A 16,893-nucleotide genomic window follows, 5' to 3' on the forward strand; every position below is an offset into this window, starting at 1 on the left:
TTTAATTTTAAGAGAGACTTTTAAACTGCTGGATTTTGGGATGGAATTCAGACGGAGCCGGCAGCGAAACAAACCTGGGGTCACGGGGGGTTTTTCACCTTTGTTTTACCTTTTATTCTGGAAAATCCTTCGCCCCCTCGTCCGGCAGCACCAAACCCACCCCGCAAAATAACAAATTTACCCTCGAGAGCGACTTTTAAACCACTTAAAAGATGGTTCAAAGCACTTCGAGGACGGTTTAAACCAGTTCAAGGATGGCTTAAACCATTTCAGAGATGATTTAAACCAGTTCGAGGATGGTTTAATCTTAATGCTGATTAAATTTAACGATGTAAATGGCAGTGATGCAAATGAGGGGGGGGGGGACGGCGGGACCCCCACAATTCTCAGCTTTTATTCTGCAAAACCCCCCTCAAAAATGGGGCAAATTCGACCCAAAATGGGGCAAATTCAACCCAGAATGGGGCAAATTCAACCCAAAATGGGCAAATTTAACACAAAATGGGCAAATTTAACCCAGAATGGGGCAAATTCAACCCAAAATGGGGCAAATTCAACCCAGAATGGGCAAATTTAACCCAGAATGGGACAAATTCAACCCAGAAAGGGGCAAATCTGACCCAGAAAGGAGAAAATTCAACCCAGAAATGGACAAATTTAACCCAAAATGGGGCAAATCCAACCCAGAATGGGGCAAATCCAACCCAAAATGGGGCAAATTCAACCCAGAATGGGGCAAATCCAATCCAGAATGGGCAAATTCAACCCAGAAAGGGGCAAATTCGACCCAGAAAGGGACAGATTCAACCCAGAATGAGGCAAATTCATCCCATAATGGGGCAAATCCAACCCAAAATGGGGCAAATTCAACCCAAAGAGGGGCAAGTTCATCCCTAAATGGGGCAAATTCATCCCAGAATGGGGCAAATTCAACCCAAAAAGGGACAAATTCAACCCAAAAAGGGACAAATTCAACCCAAAGAGGAGCAAGTTCATCCCGAAAAGGGGCAAATTTAACCCAAAATGGGGCAAATCCAACCCGGAATGGGCAAATTCAGCTCAGCAAGGGGCAGATCCAACCCAAAATGGGACAAATTCATCCCCAAAACGGGCAAGTTCATCCCTAAATGGGGCAAATTTGTCCCTAAATGGGGCAAATTCATCCTTAAATGGGGCAAATTCGTCCCTAAATGGGGCAAATTTCACCCATAATGGGGCAGATTTAACCCATAATGGGGCAAATCCAACCCCAAATGGGGCAAATCCAACCCAAAATGGGCAAATTCAACCCAAAAAGGGACAAATTCAACCCAAAGAGGGGCAAGTTCATCCCTAAATGGGGCAAATTTAACCCCTAAAGGGGCAAATTTGACCCAGAATGGGGCAAATCCAATCCAGAATGGGGCAAAATCATCCCAAAAAGGGGCAAATTCAACCCAAAGAGGAGCAAGTTCATCCCGAAAAGGGGCAAATTTAACCCAAAATGGGGCAAATTCACCCCCAAAATGGGGCAAATTCACCCCAAAAAGGGTCGAATTTAACCCGAAAGGGGTCGGCCCGCCCCCGCCGCGCCCGCGCTCAGCTCCACGAGGGGTCGTAGCCGTCCCAGTCCGGGGGCGGCGCCAGGAAGACGCGGCGGCCGCGGCACACGAAGCTGACGACGCCGCGGTAGCCGCCCCGCGGCACGCCCGACTTGAGGTCGTCCATGAGCCCCAGCGCCTTGGCCAGGGCCTTGAAGGAGTCGCGGCCGCGGTACTGGAGCCGCACGGGGCCGGCGTCGCCGCCGCCGCCCGGCGCGTCGCCCCGCTGCAGCTCCTCCAGGCGCACCTCGGGCGCGGCGTACACCTGCGGCAGGAAGAACCGCTCGTACTCGTCCTTCTTGAGGTAGGAGAGGTCCAGGCGGGTGAAAGGCACGAAGCGCTCGTTGAGCTTGATGAACCGCAGGTACTGGTCGTAGAACTGCCCGTGGCTGACGCCCTTGCGGCCGAACGTCATCGTCCGCGACACCTCGGGCCGCACGCAGGCCCGCCCGCGCCGCTGCTCCGGCTGCCGCATCCAGTCGTCCCAGAAGGCCGGCGGCCATTTGGGCTCCAGCTCCTCCCACAGCTCGGCCAGCAGCAGCCAGCCCAGGCCGGGGAAGAAGTCGGTCCTGTAGAGCAGCTCGGCGCGCCCGGCGTCCACCAGCCCCTCGCGGCCGTTGTCGTTCCAGGCCGAGGCGCACCACAGGCTGCGGTCCTCCCTCAGCAGCGGCAGCACCGCCTGGAAGTACTCGAAGAAGTCGGTCGCCACCTCCAGGTCGTCCTCCACCACGATGGCGGCGCGGTGCCGCAGCGCGCCGAACACCTGGCCCAGCGCCCAGCGGTAGTGCCGCGCGATGCGGTAGTAGCCCTGGAACTTGCGGTGCTCGGGCGGCGCCGCCACGTCGCCCAGCTCGGGCGGGCGGATGCGCGCCACGGCCGCGCCGTACGACGCGATCACCGCCGCCGTCTCGGCGTGGCCGCAGTCCTGCGAGACGATGACGGGGAAGCGCCGCGCGCTGGGGCGGTAGCGCAGCAGCTTGTCCAGGCAGCGCCGCACCGAGCTGCGGTCGCAGGCCAGCACCAGCACCGGGATCACCACCTCCTCCTCTTCCTCTTCCTCTTTTTGCGGCGGTTTTGGCGTCGTTTTTGGTGTTTTTGGTGGTATTTTCGGCGGCGTTCTCTGGCGCTGCAGGCGCTGGATCTGCAGCAGGAGCTCGCGCTGCAGCCGCAGCTCGGCCTCGGCGTCGTGCGCCAGCTGCAGCAGCTGCGCCGGCAGCACGCGGGAGCCGGGCGGCGCCGGAGCCGCGCCCGGGGCGGCGCCGGGGCGGCCCCAGAGGAAGAGGAGCAGGAGCCCGTTCCAGGCGAGGAAGAGCGCGGCACCCAGCAGGGCCAGGCTGCGCTTCTTCAGCATCCTTCACATGGGGCTGGAAAAAAAAAAAAAAAAACCAACAGAATTTTGGGGTTAGAAATGGAGGAAAAAAGAGAAATTCAGGGTTAGAAATGGAGGAAAAGCACAATTCCTGGGATTAGGAGGTGAAAAAGTCCAAATTTCCAATTTTCAGACAAAAAAAAAGCCAAAATTCCTAAATTTCGCACATGGAAAAGTCACAGTTCCTAAATTAAAGGAATGAAAAAAAAAAAAATCAAATTTCCCAAAATTCCCAATTTTTGGGTCAGCAGGGCCAGGCTGCGCTTCTTCAGCATCCTTCACATGGGGCTGAAAAAAAAAAAAAACAAACAGAATTTTGGGGTTAAAAACGGGGTTAGAAATGGAGGAAAAAAGAGAAATTCGGGTTTAGAAATGGAGGAAAAAGAGAAATGTGAGGTTAGAAATGGGAGAAACGGGCAATTCCCGCAATTAGGAGGTGAAAAAGTCAAAATTCCCAATTTTCAGGCCTGGAAGAGTCAGAATTCCTGAATTAGAAGGAAAAAAGAAAGTCAAAATCCCCAAATTTGAGGCACCAAAGAAACCCCCAAAAATTTGCAAGTTTTGGGCATGAAAAAGAAAAAAAATCCTAAATTAGAGCCGTGAAAACATGGAAAAAATTCCAGTTTTCAGGCATGGAAAACTCCAAAATTCCCAAATTCTGAGCAAAAAAAAACCTCCCAAAATTCCCAAATTTGGGCATGAAAAAGTCTCAACATTCCTAAAATTTGGGCACAGAAAAAAACCTTCAAAACTCCCAAATTTGGGCAGAAAAAAACCCCAAAATTCCTGAATTTGGGCACCAGAAAACCCCCAAAATCCCCAAATTTGGGCACAAAAAAAAACCCCCAAAAATTCGGGCAACAAAAAAACCTCAAAATTCCCAAAACTGGGCACAAAAATACCCCCAAAATTTCCAAATTTCAGGCCCCCAAAAGAATTGAAACCTTGTGATTAAAATCAATAAAAATTAATAAAAATACAAAAAAAAAAATCCCCCAAAAATATCCTAAAAATCCCCCCCAAAATTAATTAAAAACCAGACGAAAAAAGCAAATTAAACCCTGCTAAAAAACCCCTGAAATTAAAAACAAAACTCTTTAAAATGCCCCAAAATTCCTTTAAAAATGAGAAAAAAATTGAATTTTGATGTTCCCACCCCAAATTTCACCGAGGGTGAAAAAATTCCTGAAAATTCCTGAAAATTCCTGAAAATTCTGTTAAAAAAGAGAAAAATTTCATGAAAAAAGGAGGAAAAAACCAAATTCTGCCCTCACCAATGCGGAGTCCGAGGGCAAAGTCCAACCCTGTTAAAAATTAATTTCTTATCCCGTTAAAAATTAATTTTAATGTTGAATTTCAATTTTAAACCCTGCCAAAGATTAAATGAACTTTATTTCAATGCAAAAAATTCCTTTAAATTGAATTTTAATGATAAAATACAATTTCAAATCCTGCTAAATACTAATCCCAAAATAATCTGAATGTTAAAATTCAATTTTCAATCCTGTAAATTCCATTTTCTTTCCTTTTTTTTTCCCCAAAAATTCTGATTTTTTCCTCGTTTTTCCGATTTTTCCCCTTTTTTCTGCCAAAATTCCAATTTTTTTCATAATTTCCCCCCCTTTTTGGGTCAAAATTCCAATTTTTAATCTTTTTTCCACAGTTTTGCTTTAAAGTTCTAAATTTTTCCCCATTTGTTCCTTTTTTTGCTGTTTCTTCCCATTTTCCCCCAAAATTTCCCATTTTTTCCCAAAATTCCAAATTTTTTTCCCATTTTTTCCCTGGAAATCCAATTTTTTTTTCCATTTTTTTCCCCAAAATTCCAATTTTTCCCCCAATTTTTTTCCATTTTTCCCCCAAAATTCCAATTTTTTCCCCATTTTTTCCATTTTTCCCCCAAAATTCCAATTTTTTCCCCATTTTTTCCCATTTTCCCCCGTTCTGGTGCCCGACTCACCTGTGCAGAGTGGGGGAGGGGGCGCTGGGGTTCCCCCTCCCCCCCTGGGGAATTTTGGGGCGAATTTGGGGAATTTGGAGCTCCTGGAGGGGGAGGGGGAGGGGAGGGGGGGAAGGAAAAAAAATTTGAAAATTCCCCCCCAAAAAAAACCCCAAAAAAAAGGAAAAAAAAATCCTCCCAATAAAAAACCTCCAAAAAGCCTCAAAAATAAAATTTATACATCCCAAAATTCCCCAAAAAATTCCCAAAATAATCCTAAAAAAACCCCTAAAAAAATCCCAAAATTCCCCAAAAAAACCAAAAAAATTCCCCCCCAAAAAATCAAAATAAATCCCTCAAACCTCCCCAAAAAAATTCAAAATTTCCCCTAAAAATCCAAATCAACCCCTCAAAGCAACCCCAAAAATTCCAAATAATCCCCCTCAAAAATAACAAAAAAAATTCCCAAATTCTCTCCCAAAAATTTCTAAAAAATCCAAATTAATTCCTAAAAAAATCCACATTAATTCCTTAAATTCTCCCCCCAAAAAACCCTAAAAACCCCAAAATTCCCCCTTAAAAAAACCCCAAAAAACCTTCGAAAATCCTAATAAATTTCTCGAAACCTCTCTTAAAAAAACCCAAAAAATCCAAATAAATCCCCCCAAAACAACCCCAAAAAAATCCCAAATTTCCCCCTAAAAATTTTTAAAAATTTCCTGAAATAAAACCAAAAGAAACGCCCCAAAAAAAACCCCCAAAATCCATAACAACTCCTCAAAAACTCCCAAAATTTATCCCCAAAAACCCCTAAAAAATCCAAATCATCCCCTCCAACTCCTCCCCCCTTAAAAACCCCAAAAAATCCCAAAATTTCTCCAAAATTTCCCCCAAATTTTCCCCAAAATTCCCAAATTTTTCCCCCTCACGCCAACCCCGCGCCCATCCCCCATCCCAAACAAGGCCCCAAAACCCCCCCAAATTTCCCCTCCCCCCCCTCCCCCAGCCCGGGACCCCCCAGAAAGCCCAAAAAGCCCCAAAATTTCCCGAATTTCTCGAAATTTCCCCCAAATTTACCCAAATTTTTGCGAATTTCCCCCAAAAGCGCCGCCCTGCCCCCCCCGCACCGGCGGCGCCTTCCCGGAGCGCCGCCACTTCCGGTTGCCGCACCGGAAGTGTCGCCATGGCAACGGCAAAGCCACGCCCGCTAAACCCGCAGTGAGACCAATCAGAGCGCGCCAAGACGGCTAAGATATGCAAATAAGGCAGCGTGGCCACGCCCCCAGGAAGGAACCGCGCCCCCTGCGCAAGCCACGCCCATTCCCGGCGGCTTTAAAAGCCACGTCCGCATTTTCAACATTTAAACCACGCCCCTTTCATGAAGCCACGCCCCTCTCTTTAAACCACCGCCTTTCTCAATCAGCCACGCCCTCATTATGTAATTAACTCATTAATGAATTAGTTAAGGGCTAATTAAGCGCTCCCCGGAGGACGCTGAGGAAGCTTCCGGTTTGGGGACGGGGCGGGAAGTGACGTCAAGGAAGGGGCGGGGCTTGCGGAGTTTCCCGCGCGCGCTGAGGCGGCGCCGGGAGGAGGTGGGGGGAGGGGCGGGGTTGGGAATTTTGGGATTTTTGGGAATTTTGGGGAAATTTTGGGAATTTTGGGGGGTGGGGAATGAAGGGGGGCGGGAGGGAGGAATTTGGGGGAGTTTGGGGGAGTTTTGGGGCCTTTGGGGGGAAATTTTGGAACTTTTGGGGAATTTTGGGAGATTTTGGGGGAAATTTTGGGGAATTTTTGGGGAAATTTTGGGGCAATTTCGGGTGGGTTTGGGGGAGTTCCCCTGGGGGGAATTCGGGGTGAAATTCCGGCGGTTTTTGGGTTTCGGGGATTTTGGGGTGAATTTGGGGATTTTTTGGGGGGAATTTTGGAGAATTTCCGGGGGAATTTGTGCGGAAATTTGGGATTTTTGTGAGGGGATTTTGGGGTAAATGTTGTGATTTTAGGGGGATTTTGGGGAATTTTTATGGCGCTTTTTGGGGGGGAAATTGGGGAATTTTTGGGTTCGCTGGGTGAAGTTTTGTGGCCATTTTTGTGGTGATTTTTGTGGTTATTTCTGTTATTTTTGAGGTTATTTTCTGTTATTTTTGTGGTTATTTTCTGTTATTTTTGTGGGTTTTTTTGTGTATTTTTAGGTTATTTTGGGGCTATTTTTGGGTTAATTTGATGTGGGTTTGGGGTTATTTTGGGGGATATTTTGTGGTGATTTTTGTGGTTATTTTTTGTGTATTTTTAGGTTATTTTGGGGTTATTTTTGGGGTATTTTGTGGTGATTTTTGTGGTTATTTTCTGTTATTTTTGTGGTTATTTTTGTGTATTTTTAGGTTATTTTGGGGCTATTTTTGCGGTTAATTTGATGTGGGTTTGGGGTTATTTTGGGCGGTATTTTGTGGTTATTTTCTGTTATTTTTGTGGTTATTTTCTGTTATTTTTGAGGTTATTTTTTGTGTATTTTTAGGTTATTTTGGGGCTATTTTTGGGGTTAATTCTATGTGGTTTTGGGGTTATTTTGTGGTAATTTTTGTGGTTATTTTTGTGGTTATTTTCTGTTATTTTGTCTCTTATTTTCTGTTATTTTTGTTGTTATTTTCTGTTATGTTTGTGGTTATTTTTTGTGTATTTTTTAGGTTATTTTGGGGTTATTTTGGGGGGTATTTTGTGGTGATTTTTGTGGTTATTTTTGTGGTTATTTTCTGTTATTTTTGCTGTTATTTCCTGTTATTTTTGAGGTTATTTTCTGTTGTTTCTGCCCAGCTCTGGCCCCGTTCCCCCCCGATGGAGCCCCCGGCCCCGTCCCGGTCCGCTCCCGCCTGGAATTCTGCCCCGAGTGCGGCTCCGTCCTGCCCCGGCCCGGCCCCGCCCGCGCCCTGCCCTGCCCCCGCTGCGCCTTCAGCAGCCTCCCTGCTCAGGTCTGAGAGAAAAACCCAAAAAAAATAGAAATAAACAAAAAAAACCCGAGAAAATCCATAAATCCTGTCCAAATCTGCAAAAAATCCCATTAAATCCCATTGAAATCCCATTAAATCTCATTAAATCCCATTAAAACCCATTAAATCCCATTAAAACCCCATTAAATCCCATTAACTCCATTAAAATCCCATTAAATCCTATTAAAATCCCAATAAAATCCCATTAAATCCCATTAAATCTCATTAAACCCGGCCCCGCCCGCGCCCTGCCCTGCCCCCGCTGCGCCTTCAGCCTGCCCTGCTCAGGTCTGGCCACAAAAAATAGAAATAAACAAAAAAAAACCCCGAGAAAATCCATAAATCCTGTCCAAATCTGCAAAAAATCCCATTAAATCCCATTGAAATCCCATTAAATCCCATTAAATCCCATTGAAATCCATTAAACCTCATTAAATCCCATTAAAACCCCATTAAATCCCATTAAACTCCATTAAAATACCATTAAATCCTATTAAAATCCCATTAAAATCCCATGAAATCCCAATAAACCCCATTAAAATCCATTAAAATTCCATTAAAGTCCCATTAAATCCCATTAAACCCCATTAAATCCCATTAAAATCCCATTAAACCCCATTGAAATCCCATTAAAAATTACTTTAAATTCCATTAAATCCCATTAAATTTTCCCCATTTTTCCCTTTTTTTTTCCCCCAAAATTCCCTTTTTTCCCCCCATTTTTTCCGTGTCTTTCCCCCAATCCCCCTTCCCCCATAATTATTCCCAAATTTCCCATTTTTGATGTTCTTTTGTCCCAAATTTCCATTTTTCCCAATTTTTCCCCAATTTTTCCCATTTTTTTCCCGTTTTTTTCCCCCAAAAATTCCCTTTTTTTTCCCCCTGTTTTTTCCCCAATTTTTCCCCCATTTTTTCCCCTGCTTTTTCCCCAATCCCCGTTCCCCCATTATCATTCCCAATTTCCCCTTTTTAATGTCCTTTTTCCCAAATTTCCCATTTTTGATGTCATTTTTCCCAAATTTCCCATTTTTGATGTTCTTTTGTCCCAAAATTCCCATTTTGATGTCCTTTTTCCCAAAATTGCCATTTTTCCCCCATTTTTTCCCCTGTTTTTTTCTCCAATCCCCGTTCCCCCATTATCACTCCCAAAATTCCCCATTTTAATGTCATTTTTCCCAAAATTTCCCATTTTTGATGTTCTTTTGTCCCAAATTTCCCATTTTTGCTGTCCTTTTTTCCCAAAATTTCCCATTTTAATGTTCTTTTGTCCCGAATTTCCATTTTTAATGTCATTTTTCCCAAATTTCCCATTTTTGCTGTCATTTTTCCCAAATTTCCCCTTTTTAATGTCCTTTTTCCCAAAATTTCCCATTTTTGCTGTCATTTTTCCCAAAATTTCCCTTTTTCCCCCCAGACCTGGAGGGCTCCCGGCTCCGGAGCTCCCTCGGCTTCTGCAGCCCCGGGGGGGGGAGGGGCGGCCGCGGCCCCGCCCCCCAGGAGGGACCCACGGTGAGAAAAAAAATCAAAAAAATATTTGGGGAAAATCCCAAATTTGGAGAAAATCCCAAAAATATTGGGAAAAAAAATCCCAAAATTTGGGGAAAGTCCCAAAAATATTTGGGAAAAAAAATCCAAAAAAGTTTGGGGAAAAATTCCCAAGAAATCCCAAAAATATTTGGGGAAAATAAAAAAAAATTTGGGGGAAAAATCCCAAACATTTGGGGAAAGAAATCCCAAATATTTGGGGAAAAAAATCGCAAAAATATTTGGGGAAAAAATCCCAAATATTTGGGGAAAAAAATCACAAAAATATTTGGGGAAAAAATCCCAAAAATTTGAGGAAAAAAAATCCCAAAAATATTGGGGGAAAAATCCAAAAATATTTGGAAAAAATCCCCAAAATATTTGGGGAAAAAAATCCCAAAAATATTGGGGAAAAAAATCTCAAAAATTTGGGGGAAAAATCCCAAAAATATTTGGGGAAAAATCCCAAAAGTTTGGGGAAAATCCCAAATATTTGGGGGGCATTTTTGGGGTGAATAAAATGGAATTTTTGGGTATTTTAGGTGGACAGACGTGCCCACACTGCTCCCATCAGGGGATGTGGTTCCACCCAGGATTTTGGGATAAATAAATGCATTTTTATCATAATAAATTTAATTTTTTGATATTTTAGGTTGACAGAACCTGTCCCAGATGCTCCCGTCAGGGGATGTGGTTCCAGCCAGGATTTTGGGGATATTTTTAGGATAAATAAATGCATTTTTTGGGTAAATAATTTGATTTTTTTGCTATTTTAGGTGGACAGAACGTGCCCAAAATGCTCCCACGCGGGGATGTGGTTCCAACCCAGGATTTTGGGGTGAATAAATGGATTTTTATCATAATAAATTTAATTTTTTTGCTATTTTAGGTGGACAGAATGTGCCCAAAATGCTCCCACGTGGGGATGTGGTTCCACACGCGGCAGATGCGCTCGGCGGACGAGGGGCAGACGGTTTTCTACACCTGCCCCCGCTGCAGGTCAGGCACAAAGCGGCCCAAAATACCCCAAAATGTCCCCTAAAAAACCCTGAAATAACCCCCAAAATATCCCCAAAATAACCCTGAAATAACCCTGAAATAATCCCCAAAATATCCCGAAATAATCCTGCAATAACCCCCAAAATATCCTGAAATAACCCCCAAAATATCCCCAAAATAACCCTGAAATAACCCTGAAATAATCCCCAAAATATCCCCAAATAATCCTGAAATAATCCCCAAAATATCCTGAAAAAAACTCCAAAATATCCTGAAAAAAACTCCAAAATATCCCCAAAATATCCCCCAAATTAATCCCCAGATTACCCCAAAATAACCCCCCAAAAAATCCCAAAATTTCCCGAAAATTAACCCCAAAAATTCCCCAAAATTAATCTCAAATAGCCCCAAATTAACCCCAAAAAATCCCCCAAAATTCCCTAAATTAACCCCAAAATCCCAAATTTCCTCAACGCTCCCCTTTCCCCGCAGGTTCCAGGAGAAGGAAGATTCCTGAAATTCCCAACTTTGGGATTTTTGTCAATTTTGGGAATTTTTTTGAGGATTTTTTTGAGGATTTTTTTTTAATTTTGGGATTTTTTGAGGGATTTTTTTGGGGATTTATTTTTATTTTTTGCATTTTTGGCACCGTTCTTGCACTAGAGCAGAAATAAAAGCGACTCCCCGAAATTTAAAGCGGAATTTTGTTTTATTTTTTTATTTTTTTGGGATTTTTTTTGCTTTTTCTGACCCCAAAATCGCCCCAGCCCCTTTTTTCCCCTCCGCGATCTCCCGCTGACCAAGTTTGTCCCTTCCGCGCCTCCGTACCCGCCTCAACCACTCCGGAAGCGCCGCGCACCGGAAGCTCCCGCGCAGGGGGAGCGGATTCGCTGCCGCACCCACCGGAAGTGGCGCCGCAGACCGGAAGTGGGGGCGGCCTCGGGCGCCGCACCGGGGGCGGCGGCGAGAGCGGCCCGGCCCTTCCCAGTTCCGCCCCCGCCCCATCCCAGTAACGGCGCCGTCCCCTCCCAGCAGCGGGGACACCCCCGGGACCCTCCCGCGGCCATGGCCGAGACCGCGGAGAGCGGCGGCGGCTGCGGCACCGCCACCGTCACCGAGAGCGGAACCGCGGAACCGGTACCGGGCCTGCAGGGGGGAATGGGAGGGACTGGGATGGGGGATGGGAAACTGGGAGGGACTGGGAGGGGTTTTGGGATACTGGGAGGGACTGGATGAACTGGGAGGGGTTTGGGGTTACTGGGATGGACTGGGAGGGGTTTGGATGCTGGGAAGGGACCTGGGGGACACAAAATGACCCCGGAGTGACCCCGAGTGACCCCTGGTGACCCCGGGTGCCCCCTGTGGCCCCGCCCCCAGGAGAACCGCAGCCTGACGCTGAAGCTGAGGAAGAGGAAGCCGGACAAGAAGGTCGAGTGGTCGAGCGACACCGTGGACAACGAGCACCTGGGCCGGCGCTCCTCCAAGTGTGAGCGGCCAAAAACGACCCAAAATCACCCCTAAACAGCCCCAAAATATCCCTAAAATATCTGCAAAATACATCCCAAAATCGCCCCAAAACGGCCCCAAAATATCCCTAAAATATCCGTAAAATATATCCAAAATCACCCCAAAATATCCCTAAAATATCTGTAAAATATATCCCAAAATCACCCCAAAACAGCCCCAAAATATCCCTAAAATAGCTGTAAAAATATATCCCAAAATCACCCCAAAACAGCCCAAAATATCTGTAAAATATATCCCAAAATCACCCCAAAATCACCCCAAAATATCCCTAAAATATATCCCAAAATCACCCCAAAACGGCCCCAAAATATCCCTAAAATAGCTGCAAAATATATCCCAAAATCACCCCAAAACAGCCCCAAAATATCCCCAAAATTTCCCCAAAAATGGCCCCAAAATAAATCCAAGAATATCCCAGAAAAATCCCAAAATCGATCCTAAAATTGATCCCAAAAATGGCCCCAAAATAGATCCAAGAATATCCCAGAAATATCCCAAAATCGATCCCCAAAATGGCCCTAAAATATCCCCAAAATCTATCCCACAATATCCCAAAATTGATCCCAAAAATGGCCCCAAAATGGCCCCAAACCTCCCCTCCCCCACCTCCCCACCCCTCAAACTTGTTGGGGACCCCCCCAAAAACCCCAAATCCCCCCAAAAACCCCCAAAAATCCCAAAACCCCCCCAAAAATCCCCCAAAACCCCTCAAAAATCCCCAAAACCCCCCAAATCCCCCCATTTCCAGGCTGCTGGAAGCTCCCTCAGAATTGCCCCCCAAAACCCCCCAAACCGCCCCTCCCCCACCTCCCAACCCCCCTCCCACCCCCTCAAACTTTTTTGGGGACCCCCCCAAAAACCCCAAAAACCCCCGAAACACCCAAAATCCCCCCAAAAACCCCCCAAAAATCCCCCACTATTTGCAGGCTGCTGCATCTACGAGAAGCCGCGGGCGTTCGGCGAGAGCTCCTCGGAGAGCGAGGCCGAGGCCGAGGAGGAGGAGGAGGAGGAGGAGGAGGAGGATGAAGAGCGGGGGGGGCGGGGCCAGGGCGAGGGGCGTGGCCCGGGCGGGGGGCGGGGCCCGGGCGGGGTGGGGGAGGGGAGCTGCGGGCACCTCCACCATTGCGTGCGCGGCCACAAACGGGGCCGGGGGCGCCGCGGGGAGGGGGAGGGGGAGGGGCAGGAGGGGGCGGGGCCCCGGGCTCAGCCCCTCCCCCCCCACCCCAACGCCGCCCCTCCCCCACCGCCCGCCGCCATGGAGCACTGAAGGGGGGGGGGGGGAGAGGGGTTAAAAACTCTGGGATTGAAAGGGTTAAAAAACTCTGGGATTGAAAGGGTTAAAAAATTCTGGGATTTGAAGGGTAAAAAATTCTGGGATTTAAAGGGTTAAAAAAATTCTGGGATTTAAAGGGTTAAAAAGATTGGGAGATTTAAGGGTAAAGACTCTGGAATTTAAAGGGTTAAAAACTTCTGGAATTTAAGAGTTAAAAATTCTGGGGGTTGGAGCCGGAGTTTTGGGTTAAAAACTCTGGGATTTAAAGGGTTAAAAAGATTGGGAGATTTTAAGGGTAAAGACTCTGGAATTTAAAGGGTTAAAAAATTCTGGAATTTAAAGGGTTAAAAAAAAAATTTGGGAAATTTAAGGGTAAAGGCTCTGGTATTTAAAGGGTTAAAAAACTCTGGAGGTTGGAGCCGGAGTTTAAAGGGTTAAAAATTCTGGAATTTAAAGGTTAAAAATCTCTGGGATTTGAAGGGTTAAAAAACTCTGGGATTTAAAGGGTTAAAAACTCTGGGATTTAAAGGGTTAAAAATTCTGGGATTTAAAGGGGTTAAAAATTCTGGGATTTAAAGGTTTGAAAACTCTGGGATTTAAAGGGTTAAAAATTCTCAAATTTTAAAGGGTTAAAAATTCTGAAATTTAAAGGGTTAAAAATCTCTGGAATTTAAAGGGTTAAAAAATCTGGGATTTAAAGGGTTAAAAGATTGGAATTTAAAGGGTTAAAAGACTCTGGATTTAAAGGGTTAAAAGACTCTGGGATTTAAAGGGTTTAAAAAATCGGGAAATCTAAGGGTTAAAGGTTCGGGGATTCAAAGGGTTAAAATTTCAGGGGCTCGGAGCCAAAATTTGGGGGGTTTGGGGTTGGAATTCTGGAATTTCAGGGGTTCAAAATTCGGGAATTTAAAGGGTTAAAAAATTTGGGGGGTCGGAGCCCAAATTTGGGGGTTTTGGGTTAAAATTTTGTGGTTTGGGGCCAAAATTTGGGGATTTTGGGGTTAAATTTGGGGCCTTTGGGGTTAAAAAGTCTGGAATTGAAAGGGTTAAAATTTCAGGGGGTCGGGGGCGAAATTTGGGAGTTTTGGCCCAAAATTTGGGGGTTTTGGGGTTAAAATTTGGGAGTTTTAGGGTTAAAATTCAGGGGGTTGGAGCCAAAATTTGAGGGTTCTAGGGCTGAAAATTCCGGGGTTTTAGTCCCAAAATTTGGGGAGTTTTGGGGTTAAAATCCTGGAATTTTGGGGTTAAAATTTCAGGGTCTAGGAGCAAAGTTCAGGAGTTTTAGGGTTAAAATTTTGTGGGGTTTGGAGCTGAGAATTCCCAGGGTTTAGTCCCAAAATTCTGGGGGTTTTAGGGTTAAAAATTTCAGAGCTTTAGGACCAAAATTTGGGGGTTTTGGGGTTCAAAATTTGGGATTTTAGTCCCAAAATCCCCGGGTTTAAGTGCCAAAAATCTGGAATTTTAGGGTCAAAATTATGGGGATTTAATGCCAAAAAATCTGGGATTTTAACACTGAAAATTCCCAGGTTTTATCCCCAAAATTCAGAGTTTCAGCCCCAAGAAATCCAAAGGTTTTACCCCAAAATTCCGGAGTTTTAGCACCAAAACCTTGGGACTTTCAGCCCCGAAATTCCAGGCTTTCATCCCTAAAAATCCCGGGGTTTTTTGCTCCCAAATTCTGGAGTTTTGAACCCCTAAATTCCAGAATTTTAACCCAAAAGTTCCCAAAAATTCAAGGGGTTTGAGCCCAAAATTTCTGGAGTTTCGGCCCAAAATTCCAAATTTTTGCTCCAAATTCCGGAGTTTTAACGCTGAAATTTCGGCGTTTTAGCCCAAAATTCCAGAATTGTAACCCCAAAAATTCCAGAATTGTAACCCCAAAAATCCCAGAATTGTAACCCCAAAAAATTCCAGAATTGTAACCCCAAAATTTCCGGAATTGTAACCCCTAAATTCCAGAAATGTAACCCCAAAATTCAGAATTGTAACCCCAAAAATTCCTGAGGTTTAGGCCCAAAATTCCAGCCCCGAAACTCCAAAGTTTTACCCCGAAATCCCAGAATTTTAACGCTGAAAAATTTCGGCGTTTTAGCACCAAAATTCCGGAATTTCAACCCCAAAAATTCCCCCCAAAAATCCAAAATTTCACTGCCTGGGGTTGGATCCAAACCCTCCCAAAATTTCACTGGGGGACCCCAAAAATTTCACTGAAACCCCAAAATTTCACCTGGGGACCCCCAAAATTTCACCGGGACCCCCCAAAAATTCACCTGGGGACCCCAAAATTTCACTGTGGGACCCCAAAAATTCACCTGGAGACCCCAAAATTTTACCTGGAGACCCCCAAAAATTTCACTGAAACCTCAAAAATTCACCGGGATCCTGAAATTTCACCGAGAGAGCCCAAAAAATTTCACCTGGAGACCCCAAAATTTCACCTGGAGACCCCAAAATTTCACTGTGGGACCCCAAAAATCACCTGGCACCCAAAAAATCAACTGGGACCTCAAAAAAATTCATTGGACCCCAAAATTTCACTGAAACCCCAAAATTTCACCTGGAGACCCCAAAATTCCACCTGGGGATCCCCAAATTTCACCTGGAGACCCCAAATTTCACCTGGGGACCCCAAAATTTCACCGGGACACCCCAAATCCCCAACCCCGCCCCTCCCCCACCCCAATTTCGGGGTCCCCCCCCCCCCCCCTTAAAGCGACATTAAAGCGACAAAAGGGGGGGAGGGGCGGAGCTTTATTGTGGGGGAGGGGCGGCCGCGGGTGGGGGAGGGGCGGCGTCCGCTCGCAGCTGCGCCCCGAGGCTGTGGGGGGAGGGGAAGAGAAAATAAAATCAATAAAAATTAAATAATTAAAAAAAAAAAAATCCAGAAAATTACAAAAAAAAAATTGCCAAATATTAATAAACCATCCCCTCCAAAAAATCCGAAAATTAAAATATATCCCCTCCAAAAAATCCCGAAAATTAAAAAAAAGAAATCCGAAAATTAAAAAACATTCCCCCCAAAAATTCCCAAAAATTTAAAACCATTCCCCCCAAAAAAAAACCGAAAATTAAAAAAAAATCCCAAAAATTAAAAAACATCCCCCCCAAAAAAATCCCGAAAATTCAAAAACATCCCCCAAAAAATCCCGAAAATTAAAAAGCATCCCCCCCAAAAATCCCAAAAAATTAAAATAAAATCCCAAATATTCAAAACATCTCCCCCCAAAAATCCCGAAAATTCTAAAACATCCCCCCCAAAAAAATCCCAAAAATTAAAAAACATCCTCCCAAAAAAACCCCAAAGTTAAAAAACGTCCCCCCAAAAAACCCCGAAAATTAAAAAAAAATCCCGAAAATTCAAAAACATCCCCCCAAAAAATCCCAAAAATAAAAAAAAAAAAATCCCAAAAGTTAAAAAACATCCCCCAAAAAACCCCAAATATTTTAGGGTGGGGGGAGGGGTTAAAAAATTTTAAAAAAAAAATTTGGGACGAGTAAACAAAACTTTGTCACCCCCCAAAAATGCCAAAAATGTCACCGGGCCGGGCGGGGGAGGGGCGGGGACAGTGACGTCACCGGGGAGGGGCGGGGACAGTGACGTCACCGGCGGCGCGTGAGGGGGGAGGGGTCACCCCGAAAAAATTCAAAAAAAATTCCAAAAAAAAATTCCTCAAAAATTCCTTAAAAATTCGAATTTTGGA

At 45.1% G+C, this 16,893-nt stretch overlaps 3 protein-coding genes across 5 annotated transcripts in view; 2 read left to right on the plus strand and 1 right to left on the minus strand.

Moving 5' to 3' along the window:
- MGAT1 (alpha-1,3-mannosyl-glycoprotein 2-beta-N-acetylglucosaminyltransferase) lies at nt 1-6,046 on the minus strand. Of its 3 annotated transcripts, none has more exons than XM_063182075.1 (3): nt 5,963-6,046; nt 4,907-4,989; nt 1-2,944 (listed from the first exon to the last, which is right to left on the minus strand). In XM_063182075.1, the coding sequence occupies exon 3, from the start codon at nt 2,929-2,931 to the stop codon at nt 1,579-1,581; it is 1,353 nt and encodes a 450-aa protein (XP_063038145.1). In that variant the 5' UTR covers nt 2,932-2,944; nt 4,907-4,989; nt 5,963-6,046; the 3' UTR covers nt 1-1,578. The 3 variants fall into 3 exon arrangements, 2 of the variants coding, with proteins under 2 accessions (XP_063038145.1, XP_063038146.1); XR_010031507.1 differs by lacking the exon at nt 1-2,944 and adding an exon at nt 2,964-3,237; XM_063182076.1 differs by lacking the exon at nt 4,907-4,989 and having other exon boundaries at nt 5,963-6,028.
- A 5,105-nt stretch (nt 6,047-11,151) lies between these two features.
- On the plus strand, nt 11,152-13,383 carry PPP1R11 (protein phosphatase 1 regulatory inhibitor subunit 11). Its single transcript, XM_063182065.1, has 4 exons — nt 11,152-11,529; nt 11,770-11,878; nt 12,846-13,009; nt 13,378-13,383. Exons 1-4 carry the CDS (start codon nt 11,458-11,460, stop codon nt 13,381-13,383), a joined length of 351 nt encoding a protein of 116 aa, XP_063038135.1. The 5' UTR covers nt 11,152-11,457.
- Nucleotides 13,384-16,723: 3,340 nt separating this feature from the next.
- CUNH6orf136 (chromosome unknown C6orf136 homolog) overlaps nt 16,724-16,893 on the plus strand; it is a 6,862-nt gene continuing 6,692 nt past the window's right edge. The window contains 1 exon segment of the mRNA XM_063182066.1: nt 16,724-16,733. Coding sequence (XP_063038136.1) covers nt 16,724-16,733 — 10 coding nt within the window.

Source organism: Melospiza melodia, unplaced genomic scaffold, assembly GCF_035770615.1.
Source record: "Melospiza melodia melodia isolate bMelMel2 unplaced genomic scaffold, bMelMel2.pri scaffold_148, whole genome shotgun sequence".
Taxonomy (NCBI): Eukaryota; Metazoa; Chordata; class Aves; order Passeriformes; family Passerellidae; genus Melospiza; species Melospiza melodia.